Source organism: Gavia stellata, chromosome 1, assembly GCF_030936135.1.
Source record: "Gavia stellata isolate bGavSte3 chromosome 1, bGavSte3.hap2, whole genome shotgun sequence".
NCBI lineage: Eukaryota > Metazoa > Chordata > Aves > Gaviiformes > Gaviidae > Gavia > Gavia stellata.
Genome location: NC_082594.1, coordinates 98055480 through 98066279, shown reverse-complemented (window position 1 = coordinate 98066279; position 10800 = coordinate 98055480). Strand labels below are relative to the sequence as shown.

The following is a 10800-nucleotide window of genomic DNA, read 5'->3' as shown; positions in this document are numbered from 1 at the left end:
TTTGTCTGCTGTGTAGGGATGCTTATTCAGCTGGGAGATGGGAATATAGCAAGCAGAGCTTTCAGTAGTTTGTGTGGGTGCTGGGCAAAGGCAGAAACTCTCCTGCAAACAGTGTGGGATTGAGCAACACCAGTGTTGATAAGCTACTGGGTCTGATCTCCAGGACCAGAGAAGAAAGTACCCTTGGCACATCAGTGGTGACAGCCTAGACAGGGCTTGGGCAGGGGGATGTTGGGTTCAGGTGTCTCACTGGGGCTGTGGGTGATGGGGTCCTCTTCTGTGGGAGGTGTGTAGTGGTCCAGGTGCTGTGTATTCAAGGACCTGCAGAAGGAGGTGTGCAGACTGTTCACTATTAAGGAGGGTAAATGGGATATCATCAGGGTCTCCACAGAGGTGAGAGATGGACAGGATAAGGTAGAGGGATGTCTAGGGGCTGTGCTGGATGGAGCGGTGGATGGGGACTCCTCTGAGGGAGGTTGCTGAAGTTCATGACTTCTGGCAGCAGGAGAAACGTTCCTCCTCCCTGCTCAGACCTGAACATAGAGAGTTGGTATTGAGCCCTAATAGCCAAGGGAGGGGAACAGATGCTGCTAAGGGAGGCTTCAGAGCCAGCTGTGTCCAGTTTGAGCATCAGCAGCACACAGTAGCAGTTGGAGATCCCCTTCTGTAGGGAATAAAGGAACCTGTCTGCTGACCAGACCTGCTGTTATGGGAGGTTTTCTGTTTGGTAGATGCTCAGGTACTGGGTGTTGTAGAGAGATGGCCAAAGCTCATCCAGTCCCCTGACTGTTACCCCTCATTGGTCATCAGTGTGACCATCAGTAATACTGCTGAGGGACACCTGGAGCAAAACAAAAGTAACTGCAGGATTCAGGGTGGCAAAGGACATGGAAACCCACAGGATGTCCCCTTGATCCTCCACGGAAAGAGGTCAGGTAGGAGGGGACGCAATCCTGAGAGGTAACAACTAGTCACATGGCTGTTGCCATAGGTAGCGCTTTGGCTTTCATCACCACGGGTCCCTCTTGGAGGAACAAGGAGATCTAACAAAGTGGGGTAAGAGTATCTTTGCTGAGAGGTTTGTGTATCTGGTGAGGAGAGACTTAAACTTGATGATACCTTGGAGGATGGCTATAACTGCTTACACTAAGTGAAGGAATGGAGTTCAGGGGTAGTAATTAAATGGAGCAGGGTGATGGAAGCAAGATACCCCTTGGGCAAGATAAAATAAGTCAAAAGGGAGCCTACCTTAAGTATATGTATACAAATGGATCCAGGCTGGGAAACAACAAGGAGGAACTAGGAACTGCTCTGTGTGCAGATGCAGAACTGTGACATTCTTGGAAAAGTGGAAACATGGAGCTCTTCAATGAATGAAGGGCCCATTAGTAAGGACAGAAATGGAAAATGAGGGGGAGAGTTTTCCTCTGTGTGAAGAAGCAGCCTGAATGCATGGAGCTCTTCTATACTATGGACAACATGCTGGTTAAAAGCTTGTGGACCAGTGAGGGTATTAAGTGTGGCATAGTGTTGGGAATTTGTTACAGATCCACTTCCTCACCCTGATCAGTTGACAGTTTCCTTTAAACAGCTTAAGGAACGCTACAAGGTAAACAAGAAACTTGGGACTGAGCTGCAACACACACACAAAAAAGTAGTAATATACAGAATACGCTGAATAAGTAGTAATATACAGAATATAGTGAATTTTGTATCAGAAATAGCATGGCCAGCAGGACTAGGGAAGTGATTGGCCCCCTGTACTCGGCACTGGTGAGGCCGCACCTCGAATACTATGTTCAGCTTTTGGCCCCTCACTCAAGAAGGACATTGAGGTGCTGAAGCGCGTCCAAAGAAGAGCAACAAAGCTGGTGAAGGGTCTAGAGCACAAGTCTTAGGAGGAGTGGATGAGGGAACTGGGGTTGTTTAGCCTGGAGAAAAGGAGGTTGAGGGGAGACCTTATTGCTCTCTACAACTACCTAAAAGGAGGCTGTAGAGAGGTAGGTGTCACTCTCTGTTCCCAAGTAACAAGCGATAGGATGAGAGGAAATGGCCTCATGTTGTACCAGGGGAGGTTTAGATTGGATATTAGGAAATACTTCTCCACTGAAAGATTCTCAAGCATTGAAACAGGCTGCCCAAGGAAGTGGCTGAATCACCATCCCTGCAGGTATTTAAAAGACATGCAGATGTGGTGCTGAGGGACGTGGTTTAGTGGTGGATTTGGCAGTGTTAGGTTAACGATTGGACTTGATGATCTTAAAGGTCCTTTCCAACCTAAAATGAATCTATGATTCTATGAAAATGGAAGTAAAAACAGACTACAAAGGAAGAATTTAAAAACACTGAACCAGTGTGTTAGGAAAGCAAAATTCACTTTGAGTTCAAACTGTCAAGGGGAGATTTAGGGCAACAGAAGAGCTTCTACAGCTACATGAACAATAAAAAAATAAACAAGGAAAATGCAGACTTGATCTCTGTGCCCAGAGGCAGGGTTCAAGGAAGAGAAGAACTATCAGTAGTGGGAGAAGATTGAGTTTGCTTCTGCAAACTTGTGAGGACACAACTTCATGAATCCAGAATAATCCCGTACTGATTTCAACAACTGACTACCTGCTACCTAGAATAAAGAAAGTTGTCGTGAGACTGCACGCTCTGAGATCATGAAAATTTCAGAGATACATATTCCAGACAGAACAGTGACAGAAATGTTTATTCAAAGTATCTTAACTCAGCCTTTTATGAATAAAAATATTGCAGGTTTACCACAATAAATGATTCACTCCTAAATTTCCTTTTTTTGGCTCTTTGTCTTTAGTTGTATTCAATTAGTCTGCTTCCTTGGATTCATCCTCCTTATCCTCTAAACTATTAGTTCCTGTGGAGGTGAAGGAAAGACAGGTCATAGAGATGCATTTTATTATAACGTACTGGAAAGTAATCCTAGTAACCTAAACCATAATTCTAGGACTATACTGTCTATCTCAGTCATCTTTCCCATTGCCTTTTACTGCCAATACTTGAATTTAACTGTTATACGTTGTTTGTCAGCTGCCAGACAGACTCAGTACACACATATTGACTGCCAGCCAGCCCATATGTAACTCTGGAATAGCCAAAGAATGTCTCCTATTTAGACAAGTATCATAAGGAACATGGAGCAAGAAGGATGGAGTTCCTGTGTGGAAAAAAGTTATGTTAATGGGACAGAGAATATAAGGCTGCAAGAAACCAGATTTTGTTAAATCTGCTCTTCACAGTATGCATATTTTCTTCAAATTATTTCCTCTTACTATAACTTAAACTTGCTACACATAGAGACAAAGGGAACAATATATTGCCTAATCAATTATAGATGTAGACCTATGCCGAAAAATATATAAAATCCAACTCTGATTCTAGAAATAAAGAGCTGGAAGGGACTTTGAAAACATCTATCACATTCCTATGTTTTCATGCATTGTAATCTGCATCTGTGCTCCCCCTGACAGATATTTGGGTCCATTTGTTCTTTTTTTAAAAAAAACAACACAAAAAAACAATGGGAATACCAGAACTACTTCATTGTGGTAGGCCAAAAAATGTGTTAGAATCAAGTTCAGTCAAAAATGGTTATTTGAGTCCAAGAGATTTTGAGACAAACCAAGCTCAACAAACTTTTGCCAAATCCAAAGCAGAGCTATGCAGGAAACCTGCTTAGATTCCTGATGGATCTGATCCAAGCCCAGGGATCCTGTAATATGTCAGTCCTTCACACCAGACCAGCTAGCTGCCTAGTCTGCCCTGAAGCAGGAGTGCACCTTCAGAGGTGATGGGTAAAAAATGAGAGCAAATAAACTATGAAAATTCCAAGAGCTGACCTACATGTTAAGTGTATACCTCCAGGCATTTTCACATGGTTTAATTGTCTTTCTCATCCCTATGGATAGTGCTTTGCTTTGATTTATTGTAAAATGGGCTGATTGCAAATGGATAAATTTATCTTGTTTTCATACATCAGATATGTAAGCTTGTAAATGTTAACACCTAATAAATACAAACAACACAATTGGTGGAGGCCTATAGGCTAAATATGAGTAAACATAAATGCATCCTTTTGTGGTTTCTTAGTAATTTTGTATTTAAAAAGGCTTCTGAACTGCCTGGAAGAAAAGCTGAGCATCTGAATTCCAAATCTCTTTGGTTTGTAAGAGAAACAAATCAACCAGAGACTGTTCAAATCATAATGCATAACAATACCTAAAATTTGTTTTTCAGATTTGTTTTGTCTGCTTTTTAACTTCAGTTGAGAGAATAAGAATACACAGTTCCATTCATCAGAGAAAACTGGAGTGCTCAAAACCCCCTGTACAAAGAAAAAAGCTTGCAAATGCAATCACCTACAAACTCAGCCCTGCAAGTGCTGTCAACTGTACATACATAGATAATGCCACACAGAAGTGTCACTTCTAATTTGAGCTGTTACAGTATATGAACTTGACTACTCAAAACCAGTTTACATCTATAGAGGACTGCCCCCCTTATGAAAGGTAGAGATTCCCATGGTCTCTTCAGCTTGCTAATGGACCTCTCAGCAGCAGCATGACTTCAGCTGACTGACATACATCATTTCAAACCCTGATTGCGTGCCCCACTCCTCACCTTGGTCCTCCTGATCTTTGTTTTCTTCTTCCTCTCTTCTTCCCTCATCTTCTTCTCCTGCATTCCTTGCTGGGCTAAAAACTTCACTGGATAATTCATGAAGAGAAGGCTCATCATCCCTACCCTCAGCAGACTCATCAGTGACTGAAATATGAGAAATTAGAAATACCGAAGAAAATTAATTTTTACAAATTTGCAGTCAGCCATTGTTTTCATGCAGTAGCTAATAACTCCTACTGAAGTCTGCAGTCTTTAGTCACGTGAGAAATCCCACAAAATCTTCTGTAACTAACTGTTTATAATCAAGTTTGTATAACAGGCCATGATATGGGCTTCCCAAGACTGTTGTATCTCATTATGCTATGTGAGATAAAACAGACATACATATTTTGTGCAGTTTATGAACAGGCTTGGAAGTTCCTAACATTCAATATGTGGTAAATTATAGGGAAAAAAACAAAAAAACCCTCTCACACCACTTGATATTAAACCTCAAAAACACAGTTTTGGGGGATAGTCAAAGCATTGAGTTTCCAGCCGTCCAGCAGAACAAACCTGAAATTGATGGCATTTTCTCCTCTTCAGTTACTGCTGCTGATGCTCTTTCTTCCACTGCTGCTGCTGCTGTTGCCACTAGGGAGGCTTCTCTGGGAGAAGGTGCGTTTTCCCCATAGGGAGTCCAGAGTGTTAATTTGGTAATTTCTGATGCTTTCCATTTTGGTGCAACAAGTAATGAGGGTTCCTCCTCTTCTTCTCCCTCTCCTTTATCCTAGAAGACAACTCATGAAATCCAGCATCTCATCTTACAGGTATTAAGGAAGTAACTAAGATGATGGGTTTGTGTTGTGTACTAAAACCTCTTTATCTGGGCTCAAAATGGCAATGACATGGCCTGTTAAAGTATTTACAGGTGGAGGAACTTCAGCAGCCACAAATCTTGGAAGAGAACTACACTTTGAACATTGATGAAGTCAGTTGACTATTACTAATGATCAATGCTTGCCAGCTTGCTTTCTTTAAGGTAAAATTTTGTCTCTCCCTTAAACAGAATGGCTGTGAGGGGCCTATCAACTATGTCTCCTCTTTTAAGTCTGTCTACAGTATAACAGCAGCAAAAAAACCATGATGCTCTGTCTGGTAGATGCTACACTGTCTATCTCACACAGGAACAGAGTAGCAAAGCAGCTCTTTCTGCCTCAATCTTTGCTTAGGGAAGATCTTGGAATGGATCTAGGAAGCCATAAGGTAATGTACAAACCTTATGTTTTTGAAATTTGACAATAATTTTATTTAAAAAATCATGCTTTATTTTATCCAAATACAAAGGAGTCTTACTAATGGCATCATTATCTGTATTGCAAGCTCATTTCTTTTCATTTTTTTAAAATGGGCCTTGTTCTGCAATTACTTCAACTAAAGCAAAGAGGCAAAATTTAATCTTACTTTAGTGACGGCGCTGTCCCTTGCTTTACACAGTGACTACAGCATTCGCATGAGAAGAAATTATTGTTCCTGAGAATAATGATTTTCAGAAGCTGAGTGCTTAACCTTGGGTTCCTAAATTCATGTTTAAACTCCCACATCAATGGCCTAATATTCCAAAATCAGCACATCTAACAATTCCCAACTGAACTGAGGATGCACACCACTTTGGATACTCATATGAATCTGATACTTAATTTGACAATCTCTCACTTTTAGCCAAAAAAGCAAAACAGCCTCCATGTTTTGCAAATGTCTATCACCAATGATAGGAATTTTTTATTATTATTATTTTGCCCTTGTCTTAAGAAACAATTGCTGTATTGGAGAATTTCCAAAGAGTGTGTAATGGGAACTAATGTGTCAGACAACAGAGGTAGCAAACTCTAAGCTGAAATGTGGCATATTTTCTTGAAATCAAAACAGTAATATTAAGATATGTTTCTTATTTCTATAGCTATTTTGCACCATATTAATCAGAAACGTTTCAAAACATTCATGCATGAAGGACAAGGAAAAACAGGCCCTGATCCCAGCTGCTCCCTACAATTATTAGGTGCTGTGGATATTAAGCTCCTAAGAGGACCAGGACAACAATGGGACATATTTCCAAAACATGAATCTGCTGGAAATTCCATTTGTACACACAGCATCAAGCAATCCAGATGTATAAGAAGAAATATTTTTCATTGTTTTCTGGTATTCAGAATAAAGTGGAATACAGGCTAAATGTACAGACAAACACATCTACATTCTTCTGTGGTTTGAAACGTCAAATGTTTTGGGAAGGTCCTGATTCTTCTAAACTTTAAGCAGAAAGGACTCCTGTCTGCAAGTAGTGCAAAAATCACACCTTGTACTTGTCAAAGCTTACACAGTAGAGAAGCTAAAGAAAAAAGCAAAATGAAACCTCATTTAGTTCTTAAGAATGCATGAATTTCTACCCTTTTTTGACTGGTTAGAGCTACTTTAACATCAGTATCTATAAGGCATTTTATAGATTACTCAACAATAGATTGGATTTACTGAGTTCTCTGATATTCAGTATAATTTTCAGTATTTCTTTTACCTGCTCCGATTGTATGTATTCACCATGCTGTTCACATCCAATATCAAAGACATATTTGCCATGACCTACAGGCTACACAAAGATACAAAAAAGTCAGCAGAACTATAAAGTTAGTACATTCTAAGCATATAAATGTAAAATATGCTTTACTACAGAATTCATACAATAGTCAGTGACAATATAGTTTGAAAGCAAAGGTGCAGAGAAACTTGGCATTCTGTCCTACAGATTAATTCAGTTTCATATGTTACAGTTATGGTACAAGAAATACTACAAAAGATCAAGAGCCTAGCTTCTTATTTTAAGTGGAAAGAGATCATATTTAAACAATCCCATGCAAACTGTTCAGATGAATAGAGTTTTCCAGCACACTTACCTTTCCATTCAAAAACTTGCCCTTAAATCTATGGTTCAGGTGGATAAGTTCAGCTTCTCCTTCCTGGCTTCCATTTACCCAACCACCAACATACTTAGATCCTGTGTCTTTATAGACATATATACCTTGCCCGTGCCTAAGCAGAAAATAATAATTTTGCTTTATATTACTGAACGTTAAGAATTTAGGATGTTGTTATACTTAAGGTATTAAAACTGTATTATTTAAGTAGCTGAAATGACTCAAGTTGGACTAAATTGCCAAGGTCATCCAGTAGCATTTGATTTGCTGCAGTCAGCCATGCTTTGAAAATAACGTTTGCATTTTAATGCCATTGGGTAACTTGAAATATCACTGTAAGAATGTAACAAACCTATTGTGGTTAAACCATTCTCCAGTATAGGTGTCTCCATTTGCATACGTATACACTCCATAGCCATGTCTCTGGTCATTCACCCAGTCTCCTTTAATGAGAATATGATAAAAACAGAGTGATATGTGGTGTATTCCATCATGTGATATAGTGTAAAGTTATCATACAGGAATTATTAGAGAAGGAAAAGAAAGCTATGACACCATTGTGATTCCTTACCATTCCTTACACTATTCCTTACTCTAAGCCCTTGCTCTTTTTTCTTCTGTCTGTCCCTCTCCACACATATTTATGCAGCTGCCTGACCTCCCTTTCATTTTGTCCATCACGGTCTGTCTCCATTATCACTCTCCATTATCATTATAAACACAAGAAGCCATGTAACATCCTGCTCCTATCTTTAAATTTGGTAATGTATTACAGTTGCACTTAATAATGTGATATTTCCACCCAAATAAAAAGAGGGACTACTTTAGTTTGACTCATTTGCTAAAATTGTCCTGTCAGTCAGGGGGCATATATACTCAAAAGGATGCTGGATTGTGTGTCTTAATTACTCTTCTATTCAAACATAAAAGAAATTAAAAAAAAAAAAAATCACAAGTGCATACGCTCCCTTAAGGCAAGATTGGGCTGCTCTTCTTGCTCTTTGCTTCTAGCCTTCACAATGTGAATATTCTTTCTTGCCTAGCTTAGAAAGAAGCATGGGAAATATTGACCCTTGAAGCCTAACTGATATTCAGAGTGTTTCGGGTACTCTCCTGGAAGAAGGGAAACAATGTGAGTTTCAACTTCTTCAAACTTCAGAGGCATCCCAATCCCTGAATAAGTGCTCTAAGCAGTAGACTATTTTTTAAGGATGGACCTAATAAAGTCCTAAAATACTTTATACTGAACACATCTGTGGTTCTAATCATCATTCAGAAATAGGTAACTGTACTTTCTTCTACCAAGATTGCACTGATTTGTAAAAGATACTTAACATTTCTCAGGACTTGGAACATCCCACTTGAAAGGAAGACATGACAAGAATAAACCGCTACTAAATACCACACTTCTCACAATAATCAACATAAATCCCTGTAAATAAAACTCACACCTCTCAGAGCTTGTAGTAAAAAAGGAATAAAAGGAAAACATTTTGTAGCAAATTTATTGTCTTAAAATAATACATTCTCCCATTCACTATCTCCATGCATTGGGCAGGGGTAGGAGGAGAGTTGTTGAGGGGGGAATGTGTCCTTTCAGTTACAGAAATCCTTGCAACTGTGTTCAGTGTTTTACCTTCATATTTTGATCCATCTGGATAAAAAAAAATACCCTGGCCATGCTTTTTGTTTTGAAGATATTCTCCAGTGTAGCAAGCACCATTTCTAAATCTGTAGGTCCCCTGAAACATATTTGGTATAGATAGAATACTGGTGAGTTCTCACTCTTGTTTCAGCATAGTGCCCAAACTAAGAGAACTGCTGATACATAAGCACAACTACTGTCTTCTGTCACTGTCTTACCTGTCCACTTCTGAAACCATGTTCATATTCTCCGTCGTATGTATCACCATTGGGTAGGTGTGCTTTTCCACGTCCATGCCGCTCACCTTCTGAATTGCGTTCACCGTCATACTCCTGATCAAACGTGAAAAAAACTTGTTTAAGAGGGCTAGACCTGACCTCATTAGACAGAGGAAAACGCGTGTTTCCTCAAAGCTGCTCCAATTCGGCTTGAATCGGAGACTGCAGGAGCACCTGGCCAACAGATGTACTGCTTATGCAGACATTTCCATCAGATCCCGGCACCCAGCGGCTCTCCTCCCTTCCTGACACACTACTAGAAAGTATGGACCACTTGTTTTCACCCAGTGGAGAAAGTTACGCAGGTCCCAACTGAAATGGTACAGCCCCACTTCCGAAACTCCCCTGCCCACGGAAGAAGCGCCTCGGAGGGTCTCCCAGGCTCGGCACGGCCGCCATACAGTATCTAAGACCCCGTGACCGGTAACGTTCGCTCTTCCCTTCCCCGCTGGCGCTCCCCCGTCCCCTGCCCCAGGCGCCCGTGAGCCGCTTCCCGCCCCGCTCCGCCCCAGCGCCTTCGGTGGCGAGTGCTCCCGGGGGGGCCCCTCGCCGCAGTAGGGGCCGGGAGACGGGGCAGGACCGCCTCCGCTGGTGCTGCTGGGCCGCCAGCAGCACCCCGACCGCGCCGGCGGACCCCCAAGTCGGTCTCGGCCTCCTCGGTTTCCTCCGAGCTCAGGTCCGACATGGCCGCGGCGTCGCCGTCGCCGTGGCAACCAAGGCGCGCTGGGGAGGGCGGGGCGCGCCGCCGCCGTTTGCTGCCATGGTAACGCCCGGCGGGGTGCGCGCGGGCTCGCGCTGCTGTCCCGGGTGCTGAGAGCAACGGCCGGCCCCGCCCCTCACGGGGGCGGGGGCGGGGGCGGGGGCGGGGAGAGCGGGGAGCGGGTCCGCCCCGCCCCGCCGCGCGCCGCCGTCTCGCTGCTGAGGAGAAGCGCCGGCGTCCTGCGCGGCCACCGACAGCGGAGGGTCCCGCCCCCGCGGAAGGCCTCCGGGCTGCCTGGTGGCTCTCGGCGCGGAAGTCCTGGGAGGGTGCGCCAACTGCCGGAGGACTGTCGCGTTAATAAACGCCGGGGGTGTGGGACCCGCCTTTCCCCCGGCACTGATCTCCTCCTGCTTCTTGCGCTTAGCTTTTCCTGACCTGTACCTTAGGTGACATTTGAGATGAGACCTGAGACCTCTCAGTCTTCTTGACAGCTTCCACTAGTTTGGCCGGTTTGGCCTGTAAACAGCATTTTTTTTTTTTTTTTTCTGTCACATTTAATTATGTTCAGAAATTCCAGTCCATGGATCT

The 10800-nt window shown here is 42.5% G+C and overlaps 1 protein-coding gene across 1 annotated transcript; it reads right to left on the bottom strand.

Moving 5' to 3' along the window:
• Positions 1-2828: 2828 nt before the first annotated feature.
• RSPH1 (radial spoke head component 1) lies at positions 2829-10197 on the bottom strand. The gene is made up of 9 exons (XM_059825177.1): positions 10147-10197; positions 9453-9566; positions 9226-9331; positions 7942-8032; positions 7569-7704; positions 7193-7264; positions 5197-5410; positions 4642-4785; positions 2829-2878 (listed from the first exon to the last, which is right to left on the bottom strand). Exons 1-9 carry the CDS (start codon positions 10195-10197, stop codon positions 2829-2831), a joined length of 978 nt encoding a protein of 325 aa, XP_059681160.1.
• Positions 10198-10800: the final 603 nt, after the last annotated feature.